The 17454-nt window shown below is 40.5% G+C and overlaps 1 protein-coding gene across 1 annotated transcript in view; it reads right to left on the reverse strand.

Moving 5' to 3' along the window:
* The window catches only part of ADCY10 (adenylate cyclase 10), a 92759-nt gene extending 75362 nt beyond the window's left edge, over positions 1-17397 (reverse strand). Inside the window, exons 1-5 of the mRNA XM_064370711.1 lie at positions 13283-17397; positions 4459-4664; positions 3639-3743; positions 1739-1777; positions 1069-1212 (exon numbers count right to left, since the gene is read on the reverse strand). Of these exons, the coding sequence (XP_064226781.1) occupies positions 1069-1212; positions 1739-1777; positions 3639-3743; positions 4459-4606 (436 nt within the window). The 5' untranslated portion in view covers positions 4607-4664; positions 13283-17397. The remainder of the gene's footprint in view (positions 1-1068; positions 1213-1738; positions 1778-3638; positions 3744-4458; positions 4665-13282) is intronic.
* Positions 17398-17454: the final 57 nt, after the last annotated feature.

Genomic DNA, 17454 nt, shown 5'->3' on the forward strand with positions numbered 1-17454 from the left:
GCTGAGAAACAGCTAATTGTATAACTGGTGATGATCCCATCAGTTATAATGTGGGAATTCTAAGTTTTGCAAAGTTTAGTTAGGCAGAAGCTAACATCAACAGCACCAACCACAACTCTAGCTGTTACTCATTACTTAACACCTCAGAATCTCATTTTTCATCTTTGAAATGGATACAATGATGCCTGTATCTCAGGACTGTGATATAGTGTGTGTAATGTCTGCAATGTAATAAGGAAATATGTGTGATTGTTATTATATTACATGTACAATCTTTTTTTTTTTTTTTTTTAAAGATGGAGTCTCACCCTGTCACCCAGGCTGGAGTACAATGGTGTGATCTCCACTCACTGCAACTTCTGCCTCCCAGGTTCAAATGAGTCTCTTGCCTCAGCCACCTGAGTAGGTGGGATTACAGATGCCCTCAACACACCCAACTAATTTTTTTGTATTCTTAGTAGAGATGGGGTTTTTACCATGTTGGCCAGGCTGGTCTTGAACTCCTGACCTCAGGTGATCCGCCTGCCTTGGCCTCCCAAAGTGCTGGGATTACAGGCGTGAGCCACTGCATCTGGCCTATGTATAATCTTAAGAAGCCTTATAAAGCTGCAGCTGTGTTGCAGGCTGACCTGTCAAACTTTTCTTGCACATCACTCTTATGTGGTATGGGGTGACCAGTCTCATGTAATTGCTGAAGCTATGTAATGGCAAGCTAGTGTCTATTTTGTTTTATACTTCACAACCTTGACACGCTGCAAGTTGTAATAATAATAGCAGCAGTAGCAGTAATAAAGACTATTTTGTTGAGTGGTTCCTATGAATCAACCACCATACCAACTAATTTATTTTTGTAATAGCTTATTAGGTAGATATTATGATTAGCCCAAATACTCTTAACTGGTAAATGAGGAAGCCAAGATTTACATTCTGATTGTCCTGATTCCAAAGTTTAGGGCATGATGGGGCTAAGCCACCATGTTCTACTACTTCTCTTTGGGAGAGAGAGATGCCCCGGAGTCAAGACCTCTATCCCACTGCCATAGGATTTGTTCCTTCTCAAATGCTTACCTATCTTGACTCGGATGTCTAGGCCTTCTTGACACTCCTGGGTCTGAAACAATCCATGGATCTCCAGGCTACATTTAATTACCACTGTGATAATGTTTTTCAGCTGCTTTCGCTCCACCTTCCACAGGGCTAGGAGTGCATCGCCTTTCAGAGAGAGAGAGAGAGACATACCGGGGGCTTTTGACCCGCCTGCCCTAGGGATCAGTCTACTTTGTATGAGATTTGTATAGAAACTTACTCATCAGCTGGGCACGGTGGCTCAAACCTGTAATTCCAGCACTTTGGGAGGCAGAGGTGGGTGGATCACAAGGTCGGGAGTTCAAGACCAGCCTGGCTAAGATGGTGAAAACCTGTCTCTACTTAAAAACTACAAAATTAGCCAGGTGCAGTGGCAGGTGCCTGTAATCCAGCTACTCAGGAGGCTGAGGCAGGAGAATCGCTTGAACCTGGGCGGCAGAGGTTGCAGTGAGTGAGCTGAGATCCGCCACTGCACTCCAGTCTGGGTGACAGAGTGAGACTCTGTCTCAAAAAAAAAAAAGAAATTTACTCATCAAGCATTCCTTAGCCCCTGGCCACTCCCTTCTCTGGAATGCGTCCTTTGTCCCAGTGCAGGAGCAGAGGCACCTCAGCACTCCTTTCTTTCTCCTCCCATCTTAGTAAGCCCCCATACCTGCAAATTTCAGGATGTCTCCTCCAAAAATCAATACTTCTGAGAAAAAATAGAAAAACAAATTAAATCAAACCCTGATTCCATAAACCTAGTTAAAAAAAAATTCATTCTTTGTTAGAATAGAAACTAGGTCAAAAGAACAGTGATTCAGAGAATCACCAGTTTATCTCTATGCTCCACTTCCGTGAATGGGGAAAGACAGGAGAAAGGAAGATAGGGTTTCTGATGTGGCCTGAAGACAGCTGCCCTCCTTCCACGATGATGGAATGCTTTTAATTAATTTATTGATCAATATATGTTATAGGCTGGGGCTTGGGTAAGCATGGGTGGGTGGATGAATGACAGGACTCCACAAAAACTAGGAGTCAGGAAATAGGGAAATCACAACCACAGTCACTTGCATTTTCGGTTATTACCAACTTTGCATTTTCTTTATTTAGACTGTGTGAAGTAAATGGCCATTCTCTCTTTTAGTTTTGCATCATCATGGACTGGTAAAGCACCTATTGTGCCAAGTCAGATACAGAAAGGAATCAACCGTAGTTCCTGCTTTTATGAAGCATTAAATTTTGTCTAGTGGGTAACATCAAGATATTAGTAAGGAACTCAGAACCTGATGAAACACTAGGCCAGGAGTTTACTGTAACAGAGTAAACCCTTCTCTTCATGAATAGTTTGAATTAACAATGCAAACAAGATGGCAGGCAGAGGTTGACAAGGGACTAAAGTTTTCAGTTCACTCTGAGTGCTTCAGTGTCCATCATTAGGAGACAAATCATTGAGAAGTTAATTATAAATCGTGTATCTACTCATACAACAATCTCTTCATGACTATGTTTGGGTTATATAGATGTTAGCTTTTAAAAATACTTGGATAGGTCGGGCACAGTGGCTCTTGCCTGTAATCCCAGCACTTTGGGAAGCTGAAGCAGGCGGATAACTTGAGGTCAGGAGTTTGAGGCTAGCCTGGCCAACATGGTGAGACCCCACCCCCCCACCCCACAACCAATCTCTACTAAAAATATAACAATTAAGTTGGGCATGCTGGTGCATGCCTATAATCCCATCTATTCAGGAGGCTGAGGCAGGGGAATTGCTTGAACCTGGAAGGCGGAGGTTGTGGTGAGCCGAGATCGTGCCATTGCACTCCAGCCTGGGCAACAAGAGGAAAACTCTGTCTCAAAAAAACAAACAAACAAACAAAAAACCCACCAATTAGTTGAGTGTGGTGGCAGGCGCCGGTAATCTTAACTTTGGCAGGAGAATCATTGAACCCAGGAGACAGGGGTTGCAGTGAGCCAAGATTGTGCTACTGCACTCCAGCCTGGGTGACAGAACAAGACTCTGTCTCAGAAAAAAAAAAAAGGCTGGGCCTGGTAAAACCCCATCTCTACTAAAAATACAAAAATTAGCCAGGTGGAAGTAGCGCACGCCTATGATCCCAGCTACTGAGGAGGCTGAGGCAGGAGGATCTCTTGAGCCTGGGAGGCAGAGGTTGTAGTGAGCCGAGATTGAGCCACTTCACTCCAGTCTGGGTGACAGAATGAGACCCTGTCTCAAAAACTAATAATAATAATAGTAACAAAATATAAATAAAAATACTTGGATATATAATAAAACTAAAAATATTACTACTACAGTTCTTTTAAAAGCAGTCTATAATTCAGCCCTTTTAACACAAAACATTCCTTCCCTCAAAAACTCTGTATTAGTGAAGTCTGACTATATTTATTTCTTCAGTTATACTATATCATATTTCAAAGAAGACTAGTTTCATACACATTTCATGAGGAAGAGGAGAAGTGCTAAGCAATTGTACTCTATCAGGTTATAATTGACAACTACAGAAAAAACAATGAATTGAAATATTCTCAAGCCAGAAACCTATGGGAACACTTACTCTCCACGATTGCACTTAAGTGGTAATTGAGGATCTCCACCAACTGCTCAGCCCCTCGGTCCATGTACATGGCTGTACTGAACTTCTCAGTCATTGCAGTAAAACCTGGAATACATGTGCAACTGGTTTCCTTGGCTGCTTGGGGGAATCAAGCAGAGCCAGAAGAGGGCTACGCTGGAAGGCAGTGGGCCTCAGCTTTTAAAAACGGGCAAAATTTCTTCTTAAGGATCTTTGTGGCTGTTCCAAGTGTCAGACATGCAGCCTCCTCCATCTATGTTTATTATTTTAGGGGGTCAGGAAAAGTCTCCAGATATCTCTTGCTTCCACATTCTCAATGGTACAGTGATAAATGCAACTTCTTTAACTGGGAATAGAATTTTCCTTCCGTGGTAACAAAAACACACACATTTTAAACACTTGTGAAGAGGTGGCAAGTTTATTATCAAGATGTAAACATCATCTAGGGAGATCAATTTCAATTTCAGTTTCCTGAGGTCAATTTTGACTGAGATGTGTGTGAGGCTTGGGGCGGGGGAGGATGAGTCAGTGAAGTTGGGGCAGAGATACTGGAGCAAGGAATGGGACTTGAGCATCTTAAAGATATGCCCATGATTGGCCGTGCTGGGTAAGGGAGGATGACAGAGAGCCAAGACCACAAATTGTCTCCTCCCTCCTTCTTGTGTTCTCAATGGAGAACATCTGCTGTGACAGCCTAGGGGTTCCAGAATGGCCTCACTACTCTGCAATCAAGCTCTGCATGTGAATTCCCACAGGAGCCTGTTGCTCATCCACATTAAACAAACATCCCTTTTGCACTTGCCTGAAATATCAACAAACATCAGGACTCCATCAAAAGAATCTATAAAGGGTCGGTCTGGGGAGAAACGTCCGTAGACAATGAGATCTGGTAGATGAGCTGCGATTCTGACTATGGCCCAGTCCTGGAATTCTTCTCTTGAAGTGTTCATGTTCAAGACGAATGTTCAGGATTTTGTGGTGACAGGAAGCAGTCTCCAAATAGGTCTTCTAAAAAGAAAATGGAAATAGAGGAAATCTGACATATTCATTTGCCCATTTTCCTATTGCTCTTTCTCCGTTTGTGTGGTTCTAACCTGTGGCCTGCTGATCTAAGTGACTGAGTGGTGAAAATGCCAGAGTTGTTAAGTTACACTTCAAAAGGGCCAGCTTCTATACGGAGAAAGAGCCCGCCCACCCTGAACGGCTGTTGCATAAGTGAGCACCATTACAAAGAGGCTGGGGTGAAAGGGTAGCTGATTGGCTCCACTTATTTGCAGAAAGGGGTAGGCCCTCACAGGGCAAATCCTGGTGTAGTGGGCTGCTAGCTCTATTCACTCAGGCCAGATTTTTTTTCCTTCTGTCCTCATGTTTCCTTTTCTCCTCTCTCTACCTTGGTCTTTTACTTTTTTCTCTGTTTTTTTTTTTTTTGAAAATTAAAAAAGTGTAGACGTGATGTGTGTGTGTGTGTATTTATATGTAGGTGAGTATTAAAGTTTTGTATATAGGCAAGAGATTATGGCAATAAAGGTGTAATGTTAAATAAATAGAGGAAAAGGGTTCAGAAGGGTATGTGTGTGTGTGTGTGTGTGTGTGTGTGTGTGTGGCAGCTGGAAAGATGGAAGGCCTTAAGTAAGTAGAAATGTTGAAATTTCAATTTGCTGTCCAGTTAGTTCTGAGAAAACTAGGATTTCCTAAGGCCTTCCTGGAGCTGCTGGGGCAGATTAAATGCTCATACCCAAATGTTGTAAAAATCATGCCCTACCAGCCTGAACAGTAAAAGCAAACACCTTCTACTGTTTCAGAGCAATCCAAGTTCCTGGAATGGGTTATACAGAAAATAAGAGGTTTTTTTTTTTTTTTTTTTTTTAAGTAACTGTTATTTTTACTTTAATTCTGACCCTCAGAGAGGAACTGGTTAGTAATTTCAAACAGACATAAGTCATATTGGGATATATAAGAGTATTAGAGGAAAAAATGAGGCAGTCACTTATATCCCTTAGACTTAAGGGAAGCATTGAAAAAAAAAAACTCAGGGAAAACATTCGTATATTTAACAGACAAACTTTAAAATGTATATAGTATACATTTAAAAATATACTTAGCATTCTAAAAAATGAGTGCTAAATGTTAGATATTGGATAGCCATTAAAAGGAAAAGTCCTGGCAAACTCAAATGTTAAGAAAGAAACAAAACATAGAAGCATATAACTAAGGTTAAAAAAAGGGTAGCATTAAAAATGCAACAAAAAACCACAGCACGTACCAGAAACAGTCAACAGATAAAATTAGATCAAATAAATAATTTCAGATAGTGAATTTGGTGCTATATGAACTTTTTTTTTTTTTTTTTTTTTGAGACGGAGTTTCGCTCTTGTTACCCAGGCTGGAGTGCAATGGCGCGATCTCGGCTCACCGCAACCTCCGCCTCCTGGGTTCAGGCAATTCTCCTCCCTCAGCCTCCTGAGTAGCTGGGATTACAGGCGTGAGCCACCGCGCCCGGCGATATGAACTTTTAAGAAGCGTGTGAGAGGTTAGGTACAGTGGCTCGTGCCTATAATCCCAGCACTTTGGGAGGCCCACACAGGAGTATTGCTTGAACTCAAGAGTTAGAGACCAGCTTGGGAAACATAGTACAAAAAATAAAAAACAAAATTTGGCAGGTGTGGTGGCATGTGCCTGTAGTCCCAGCCATTCAGGAGGCTGAGGTGGGAGGATGGCTTGAGCCGGGGAGGTTGAGGCTGCAGGAAGCTGAGATTGCGCCACTACATTCTATTTTAGGTGACAGAGTGAGAGCCCCTCTCTAAAATAATAATGATAATAATAAAAACAGAAGTGTGAGAAAACTGAATGTCCAGAATGAAAGACTTACAAAAAATGCTAAAGTTAAGAAAACCTAGAGGGATTTTTAAAGGCTTTCTTGAAAGCAAGGTAATAAAAGAGGAATAAAGATGAAGCTTAAGTATGGGGTAGTATCCAACTTTTCTTTTGTTTCTACCTTCTCCACCATGGAGAATTGAAAAGTGTAACAAGTATTGCTAAGAAATAATTGAAATCCAAGATAAGTAGTGCTAAAGCACACAGTCCTTTTAAATCAATGCAAGTTGCTAGTCCCAGACAACATATATCCACAGATACCGAAAGAACTGACAGATGTAATGTCAGTAATCTCAAAAAAATCATGGAGAACAAGAGATGGGCTGGAACACCACAGATGGTCACATTCTCTCCTGAATTTCTAAAGATGAGGCTACTCATGGATCCCAGAAAACACAGACCGGTAAACGTAATGTATTTGTTGAGATAATATAGGTTATGTTTCATTAACAATACCAAAATCTCAATGGCTTGAAATAACAAAGGCTTCTTTCTTTTCTTTCTCTCTTTCTTTCTTTCTTATTTCTTTCTTTCGATGGAGTTTTGCTCTTGTTGCCCAGGCTGGAGTGCAATGGCGCCATCTTGGCTCACTGCAACCTCAGCCTCCTGGGTTCAAGCAATTCTCCTGCCTCAGCCTCTGGAGTAGCTGGGATCACAGGCATGTGCCACCACGCCTGGCTAATTGTGTGTTTTTTATAGAGATGAGGTTTCTCCATATTGGTCAGACTGGTCTCGAACTCCCGACCTCATGTGATCCGCCTGCCTTGGCCTCCCAAAGTGCTGGGATTACAGGCGTGAGCCACCATGCCTGGCTAACAAAGGCTTATTTCTTGTTAATTTTTTGCTCATACTACATGTCCCTTATGGGTTGTATGGGGCTCCCCTCTGTTGTTGCCTTCACTTTGGGACCCACGCTGGAACATTCTGGTTGTCAAAGCAGTGGGAAAGAGGATGCAGTGGAGTATACTCATTCAACTCCCGAAGTGATGTATTTCACTTTTACTCATGGCATTGACCAAAGCAAGTTCTATGACCACGCCTAGTTTCAAGTAGGCAGGGAAGTGCACTCCTACATGTGCACAATAGGAAAGAGATAATATTTGGGAGCGTCCTCAATGGTTATTTAGATTAGCAAGAGGTGATTAAATGAAGTCAAATGGATTCAGAGTCAAGAACAAGCCAACATTATTTCCTTTTTTTGAAAGAGTTATTAAACTTTTAAATCAAGAGAATGCTGTAGAAAATGTACATATTGACTTTAAGGCATTTGGCCAAATTTCTAATATCCTTGTGAGTAAAATATACAAAATTATAGGAATAAAGAAAATATAATTAGCTGGTTAACAATCACACCTAACAGAAATTGATTAGTATTCTGGTGTCAACTCAGAGGTAAGCCTCCATGGGCATGATAGAGGACTTTGATAAAGATATAATTGGAAGTACAGCCATTATGAAAAACAATATGTAGGTTCTTAAAAAGTTAAAAATAGGGCCGGGCGCGGTGGCTCACGCCTGTAATCCCAGCACTTTGGGAGGCCGAGGCGGGTGGATCACGAGGTCAAGAGATCGAGACCATCCTGGTCAACATGGTGAAACCCCGTCTCTACTAAAAATACAAAAATTTAGCTGGGCATGGTGGTGCGTGCCTGTAATTCCAGCTACTCAGGAGGCTGAGGCAGGAGAATTGCCTGAACCCAGGAGGTGGAGGTTGCGGTGAGCCGAGATCGTGCCATTGCACTCCAGCCTGGGTAACAAGAGCGAAACTCCGTCTCAAAAAAAAAAAAAAAAAAAAAAAAGTTAAAAATAGAACTACCATATGATCTAGCAATCCTGACCTCATGTGATCCGCCTGCCTTGGCCTCCCAAAGTGCTGGGATTACAGGCGTGAGCCACCATGCCTGGCTAACAAAGGCTTATTTCTTGTTAATTTTTTGCTCATACTACATGTCCTTTGGGAGGCCGAGGACATCTAACATCTGGCTATATACCCAAAGGAATTGAAATCAGTATGCCTGCTTTCCCATGTTTATTTCAGCACTATTCACAATAGCCAAGATATGGAACCAACCCAAGTGTTTATCAACATATGAATGGATAAAGAAAACATTGGATAGCATATACAATGGAATACCATTCAACCCGAGAACAGAAGGAAATCTTTTCCTCTATGATGGCATGGATGACTGGAGGGCTTCATGTCAAGTGAAATAAGCCAGGAACGGAAAGACAAAACTACTGAATGAGCTCACTTACATATAGAATCTAAAAAAGTCAAAATCATAGAAGCAGAGTAGATTGTGGTGCCAGGGGCTGGGGTTGGGTCGGGGGGAATGAAATGTGGGTGTTCGAAGGATACAAAGGTTCAATTAGACATGTTGAAAAAGTTCTGGAGATGTAACCTAGAGCATGGTGACTATAGTTAATGAAGTATTATATACTTCAAAATTGCTAAGAGCGTAGATCTTAAATGTTCTCACCACACAAAAATGATAAATATGTGAGATATGTTAATTAGCTTGATTTAATTATCTCACAATGCATACATATATTAAAACATCACATTGTACACCATAAATATGTACAATTTTTGTCATTTTTGCCTTAATAAAGCTGAGGAAAAATAAAATTTGAAAATATAGTGAGATAACTAATGCACTGATGACAGAACTAGGAACTTAAAATATCTTAATCAACCAAAATAATGAAATTTCAAAGGAATAGGTGTAAAATGCTGTATTTAGAGTTTATAACAAAATCAAACGCATAAGCACAAGGTGTTAAAAAACTGGATTTACTGCAGATTAATGCTATCTTTTAAAAATATTTTATTGAAGCATAACATACATGTAGAAAAATATACAAATCATAAATGTATAGTTTGAATTACTCTAAGGTGAACAAATCCATGTAATACCCATTCATAGCCAGAAGGAAAACATTACCAGCAGTCCAGAAGTGTTTCCCATGCTACCTTCAAGTCACTAGCCTTCTCTTCTCCCTGGAGGTAACCTTTCTCATTTCTAACAACATAAATCACCTTTGCCGGTTTTTAAACTTTATATAAATGAAATCATACTACATCTTTTGTGTTTGTGATATTCATCCATGTTGTTGTGATATTCGTCCATTTATCCATGTTGTGATATTCATCCATGTCTCTCAATAATTGTTCATTTTCAATGCTATATAGTATTCCATCACCTGATTATACCACAAAACATTTATCCACTATACTATTGACCTATAGGTTGTTCTCAGTTTTACACCATTATGAATAATGCTGCTAAGAACATTCTTATTTATGTGTTTTGGTGAACAGATGTATGCATTTCCCTTGGGTTTATACATAGGAGTGGGATTACTGGGTCATAAGATATACACGTTAAGCTTTAGTACAGGGTTATCCAACCTATGGCCTGTGGGCCACATGTGGTCCAGGATGGCTTTGAATGTGGCCCAACAAAAATATGTAAACTTTCTTAAAACATTATGAGTTTTTTTGTAATTTTCTTTTTCTTAGCTCATCAGCTATTAGCATTAGTGTTATTTTACGTGTGGCCCAAGACAATTCTTCCAATGTGCCCCAGGGAAGCCGATAGATTGGATACCCACTGCTTGAGTAGATTTTGCAAAACAGCTTTCCAAAGTGATGATACCAAATTACACTCCCTCAGGCAAGGTATGACAGCTCAGTTGCTACATATCTTAGACAACACTTATTATTGTCAGTCTTTCCAAGTTTTAGTCATCTTGCTAGTTAAGTGGTGTTATCTGTGGTTTTGTGTATCCTTGTTGGTACTAAGGAGATTAAGCACCTTTTAATATGTTAATTAGCTCTTTGGATGCAATGCAATTTTAAGGTACATTAAAGTGTTCAAATCTAATCCAGAGGATTGAAGTTCATTGACCTCTTTGAAGTTTATTGACTCTAGAATGTGAGGAATGATGGAAGGGATTGGAAATAAATCAGGAAATTAGGACATTTTGGTTAAAATGGTAGTTGTCTTCAACTGCTCAACTTCAACCCCAAATAGGGCTGAACTGTGAAAGTTGTGGGGTAAGTAGGGGACACAGGTCCATATGCAAAGTGTAATGTGGGCCTCTGAAGTGGCTTCCACAGATGTGCTGAGCAGCCAGAGAACTGAGACAGGACTGAGCAGAACTGAGCAGGGCGTAACTCTATTCTTCCCTCTCCTGCCCCCAGCTCACTAGCTCAACTTTGATTTCTTTACCTACCACTTGTAAGATTGACAGATTGAGCTAATAAAAATAGAGGATGCTCAGTTAAATTTGAATTTTAAATAAACAACCACTTTTTAGTATAAATATATTCCAAACATTGTATTCTTTCTAGCAGCCCTGCTGTCAGCCCCTTCAATCTCGGCAATACCATACTCTCCTCACATGCACAGTATAGACTGTTTTGCTACCGTTGTTAACACTGGACTGAAAGTGGGTTAGATTCATTGTTTCTCAGGATCAGCTAGGATCAACGACTGGTGATCACTGAAGGACAACTATAAACAATGTAAGAATGAATGCTCAAACTGGGCAGTTTTAGGAAGTATTGGATAGCTATCTACCTGTGAGGGTAGAGGTGATTTTAGTCAGTGTAGAGATGAATTAGATGATTGCTAAGATTCTATTGTTTTAATTAAGGTGATTTGAGAACTTGGACAGATTTTTCTGTTTATGATTATCAAACAAGGAAAGTAGATGCATTTTGAGATTACAATGGCATATGCAGATGTGATACTAAAAGAAGAAAATTATAGGTTTAAAAGGCAGGGGCATCTAAAATGAATACCTGGGTGTTTCTTATGAACACTCACAAAAGATAATAGAAATTTTCTATTTTTGAAGATACAGTTTTCTGCTTGAAGTTCTGCAACATCACAAAATGATTAGTGATAGCAATATTTACCTTTCTACAGGCACATACCACGTTGTAATCATAATTTATTATGACCTTTTTATGTGAAGCATTCTGTTGTAGGAGTTATTAAGAAATTACTTTAGGCAGATGGAGAGGAAAAGGGGTCCTTGGGAAGTTTTCGTTTTTTAAAGCATGTCCAGAAAAGTTTCTGGTAAAGCCTCAGCTCTTAGAGCAAGGCCAGCAACATTTGATATGCAGGCCGTTAGAAACTGGGTCTGCCCAACGTGGCAATGCCCATGGCCTTCTTGTCCTTGCCCCACATGTTCCTGGCAACATGGCTGCCCCCACATACCTCCACGTGTGTAGAACATCTTGGCACCCTGTATTTGCATATTAAAAGGCTAGGGTGGGAGGGCCAGCTTTTTCGTGGGCTTCGTGAATGATGTGCCTAGTCAAACTAATCCCCTGAACCCTATGCACATCAGACACTGCCTCCTCCAGCCTCTGTAATATATACCTGGCTGATGTTCACCACACTGGAGCCTCCCTCCCTTTGTCTCTGTATGGGGGAGCTTCTTCCTTCTTTCTTCTTCCTTCTTGCCTATTAAACTCTTTGCTCCTTAAAATCACTCCACGCGTGTCCGTGTCATTTTATCTAAACTGGTATGAGGACCAAGAACCCTGGTGTTCCTCCACTTATCGGAGCCATATCAATTCTACATAGGTTGCCCCATTTAATCCTCAGAACAGCACTGTGAGGCAGACCTGATCCCTTCTATAGATGTGACAACCGAGGCACAGAGACATTAACTTGCCCTAGGTTATACAGCTGGAATACCCAGGTCTGTGGGACTTGAAAGTTGATATTCTACTATATCATGCTATATCCCATTTGTATACACTTTATAGCAACTTTGGGGATGTATATGACCTAGAGAAAAGATGTATTTAATTTAAGAGCACTTTCAATGCATGTTCCCTTACCAACTGTTTGGCCAATTCTATCATTAGGAATAGAGCATAAACAGCATGGATACTGACAGGAAGCACCTAGGAATGAGACACCTGAGTCAAAAGGCAAGCAGGTGAATGAGGCCCCAAAGATAAACCAAGGATTCCTCAATGAAGACAGTGAGTAGTTTTGCACTGTGTAAAGAAAACTCAGTAGTATCCAAAAATGAAAGGAGAAATTACGGTTTGATTATATCCATCAGTTTCTCTAAATCTCTCCTCTAGAATTTCCTAATAGATTTTAGTTTATATTCAACTTTTCATCTGTTTGTAAAGTCAGGTTTCATGAGAGTCCAAAGAAGGAGATACTCTGAACTTAAAGGCACAGTGTTATCTGTCATGAAAGCTTACTTGCCTACTCTAGCCATGGTAATTTTTCTTCTGAGCTATTATGCTCTTAATGTCTACACTTAAGTGGCTTATTTCCCATACAAATATCCTTGATTATCTTTTGAACTGCTTCTATTTGTCTTCCTCTGAATTGTAAGCTCCGTGTTTCAAACCATGTTCTACATATCCTTGTTTTCTCCACAGCGTCTTCCCAGAGCCCCCTTCAAGTGATAGGCACTTGGTAGTTGTTGACTGACAAAAAGGAGGATGTCATGTGAGAAGCTGCAGAAGAGGCAAATAGAGTAAGCTAGAAAGACAGAGCATCCAGGATAAATGAGGCAATATTTAAGCCTTCAAGCTTCTAAGCTCATGTAAAGGACTGACACAGAGGTATACACAAGCTTGAACCCTGACTTCTAGCCCCAGGCTTTCCCACTCCTCTGCACTCCACTAGCTGTCTTTTTTCCTGATGGTCGCCCTCATCTTCAGCTCTGCAACCATTCTTTCTGCTGAGACTCTTACTTCCACATACCTCTACTTCATCCAAGGCTGAGGAAAAGTCAGACCTCAGTTAGGGACTGGGTCTTTTAAGACTGCAGAAGACAGGAGAGGGACCCGGGTGACATTATTCTGAAGACAGCCGAAGTGCCATGTCTGTCTATAGCTGACCCATAAAATGACAGTTTTGTCTAAGAGCTTTATTCCAGGCCACACCCTCATCAGCGGCTCATTGTTCCACGGGCACTGACTATGATTCTGATTGGGTGGCACTGCACTCCCCTCCCCCGCCAATCTGAATGGCCAACTACTGTACAAGGACTGGCTGTTTCAGGTTGTCTTATCTACACATTTGGGGCAAAAGTCAGAAGAGACTGACATGACCCCAGAGTAGTTTACACAACTCTCCTTGGCCACGTGGAAGATGGTTGAAATCAGGCAATAGTTGGCAGGCGATTATCAGAAGTATCTCTAGAGCAAGCAAACACCTAATTTTAGCCAATAGTGGTTACAGCTTGTACCAGGGCTATGAAATGTACCAGTTACAATAAATTCAGTACTTACCTCCAGACATATTTGTGAGGTAAATTTTTGTTTGAATAATTATATATCTGTCCTTTCTGACTGGTCAAGTACACACTTTTAACCAAATTTATCCCAAAGGTAACTTGAAATCCAGAGGGCACTGGATTTGAGTTTTCTTTATCCGATATGACACTGGAAAAATGTGTTTTAAGACAGTGGCATGTTTTCTAACAGCTTAAATCATGTACTGATTTTCTAAATGTTCTTATGTTTATCACAACCACAATTAACATTTAGGGGCACAGCTTTTAAAATTTGAATTTAAAAAGTCTTATTTAAAAAGCTGTTGTATGTTTTTATATAAAGTTCCGCTCTATAATTAAGTTTACTGTGTGCTTCAAAATGTTGTAAAACACAGTTTTCTTAGGGAAGAAAAAAAGAGGGTCATTTAATTATGTTTGTTGAGTGAATTTTCTGGTGTGAGTTGAGGAAACCAGTCTTATAATTAGAATCATACCTCATATAATTAAACAATCCCCTTTGGGAGAGAGCCATTTTTAATAAATGCCAGTATTTTCTATTTCTGCTTCATTATATAAACAGGCTCCAGAAGAGATCTTCGTTTTACAGAAAGGAACCTGAGCTTTGAGGTCCATCCTCGTTAACATTCAACCTTTCACTATCACTTTATAACTTGGAAAATAAAATGTTTACTCTGAGGAAACAGTAGCACTGATGCACCTTGGATCAAATTTCCTTAAAAGAAATGTCATACCACAAAAAAAAAAAATAGACGAGGTTAAAGAATTTCTCTTATTGAGCATTGTCAACCCCACCTCCTACTCCTCTACCCCAAGCAGCTTGTTTTCCGCTATAAAGTTATTAGTTCCGAAACCGTCCAAGTAGACTAACACAGTATATCCTTTTAGTAGCAAAATTAAAACTTCCTTAGTCTAAGAAAGTACTTTCTGGGTCTACCTTCAACTAATAAGATTACCATTTTCTGAACTTTCTACATCTTTAACATTCACTGTGGACCAGGCACTGTGTTAAAACATTATCTCAATATTTAGAACAAGCCTATGAAGCAAGTACTATGATTATCCTCATTTTACTCTTGAAAATATTGAAGGGCAGAGACAGAGGTTAACACAGTCTTACAATTAATGCATGGCAGAGTTGAGCTGAAACTCTGGCCTGTCAGACCTGGCACTGAGAAAGAAAACTTACCTAGTGAAGCTCTCAATAAGGACCTATCAGAAAGTTGTGATAAAGAATTCAACTGTACTAATCAAGTGATTTGCACCATTGTGGAAGTTATTTTATGGAGTTCAGTATCTTCGTTGATAGTAAGGACGTGTGTGTGTGTCTGACAGAGTCTTGCTCTGTTGCCAAGGCTGGAGTGCAGTAGTACAATCTCGGCTCACTGCAACTTCCACCTCCCAGGTTCAAGCAATTCTCCTGTCTCAATCTCCCAAGTAGCTGGGACTACAGTCGCCCGCTACCACGCCCGGCTAATTTTTGTATTTTTAATAGAGACAGGGTTTCGCCATATTGGTCAGGCTGGTCTTGAACTCCTGACCTCAGGTGATCTGCCCACCTCGGCCTCCCAAAGTGCTGGAATTACAGGCATGAGCCACTGTGCTCGGCCAGGACTTCTATTATATACATTCTTCCTACTAAGTCTTTGAGAATAGTTGTGAAACGGATAACTAGACTATGTGTTCCAAGTGGCAATGAGAGTTTTTGACAGGATACATATTATTATTATTTTTTGAGACGGAGTTTCGCTCTTGTCACCCAGGCTGGAGTGCAATGGCGAGATCTCGGCTCACTGCAACTTCCGTTTCTCGGGTTCAAGCAATTCTCTTGCCTCATTCTCCAGAGTAGCTGGGATTACAGGCATGCACCACCATGCCCAGATAATTTTTGTATTATTAGTAGAGATGGAGTTTTACTATGTTGGCCAGGCTGGACTCGAATTCTTGACCTCAGGTGATCCACCTGCCTCAGCCTCCCAAAGTGCTGGGATTACAGGCATGAGCCTTGGCGCCTGGCTCCACATACACATTTTTAATAAACTTTTTTGTGTCTTTCATATTTCATAATATGTTTTTCCTAAATGCTTAACCTAAGAAACACATACATGTGTGTATACCCATGCCAAACACACAAATGAATTGAACGGTGTGGTTTATGAAATGAAAGCAATAATAATTTGACTCTTTAGAAACTCTTCATTTTGCCCTGTGTCAAAGTCTCTAATCTTTTATCCTCCATGGTGGGCCATGGTTAAGGGACAAATGATAAAGTACAAGGTTTTCAACTGCTAACTGAGAAATTTCCTATGTTAAAGTATTACTCAAAAAGTTGTTTTGTCTCATGTTTCTTCAAATCTTGAAATAACTTGCTTTGCTGACTCATCTATTTTTATTTTTTGAGACAGAGTCTTGCTCTGTTGCCCAGGCTGGAGTGCAGTGGCGCGATCTTGGCTCACTGCAACCTCTGCCTCCCCGGTTCAAGTGATTCTCCTGCCTCAGCCTCCTGAGTAGCTGGGACTACAGGTGTGCGCCATCACGCCTAGCTAATTTTTGTACTTTTAGTAGAGATGGGGTTTCACCATGTTGGCCAGGATTGTCTCGATCTCTTGACCTCGTGATCCGACCACCTTAGCCTCCTAAACTGCTGGGATTACAAGCATGAGCCACTGCACCAAACCTCATCTGACTGTATTTCTAATGAGGACTGGCTTTACTAGCACTTTTAGAAAAAAGCTCAGCACTCAACATTGAAAGCCAAATCAAATAGATGGTTAATTATTTATAGTATGGAGTAATATATGTTCAGGCTCTCCTCACAATGGGGCCAAAGGTCACAAACATTTACAGAAAACCTACTTATGTCCCAGGTACTTTGCTAGGCACTCTCCTAACTTGTCATTGCATACGCTGGGTATGGTGGCTCATGCCTGTAATCCCAGCACTTTGAGAGGATGAGGTGGGCACATTACCTGAGCCCAGGAGCTAGAGATCAGCTTGGGAAACATGACAAAAACCCTACCTCTAAAAAATACAAAAATACAAAAATTAGCTGGACATGGTAGTGCTTGCCTATAGTCCTAGCTGCTTGGGAGGCTGAGGCAGGAGGACTACTTGAGCCCAGGAGGTAGGGTTTGCAATGAGCCAAGGCTGTGCCACTGCACTCCATCCTGGGCAACAGAATGAGACCCTGTCTCAAAAAAAAAAAAAAAAAAGTCACAACATATAAGTCATAGAGCTGGGATTCAAATTCATGTCTGTCTGAATATAGAGTACTTTCTGCTACATTATACCAGTTACTAAGGGTAACTGAAAAATTTAACACTTATCATGGACCAGGGACTATGTGACTATGTTAAAATATTATTAATCTTTACAATGATCCTATTTAAAAATCTGTAGCTGTAAAAGAATTTTATACAACATTTATAAAAAAAATCATCAAGATTCTTCATGGCAAGTTAAAATGTTTTAAAATAGTTTGAGGTCATCTTGATAGTCAGTCATTCCACTACCCATTTCTCAGTCTCTTCGGCAAAATTTCCTTTCACTTACAGCTACCTGACCATCCTACACTAAATATGCAGATAATTTAATCTTTCAACTTCTTGAATTTGTGTGCTCTTTAATGTACATATGTTGG

Source organism: Aotus nancymaae, unplaced genomic scaffold (assembly GCF_030222135.1).
Source record: "Aotus nancymaae isolate 86718 unplaced genomic scaffold, 86718_ANA_hifiasm-v0.15.2.pri h1tg000108l, whole genome shotgun sequence".
NCBI classification, from domain to species: Eukaryota; Metazoa; Chordata; class Mammalia; order Primates; family Aotidae; genus Aotus; species Aotus nancymaae.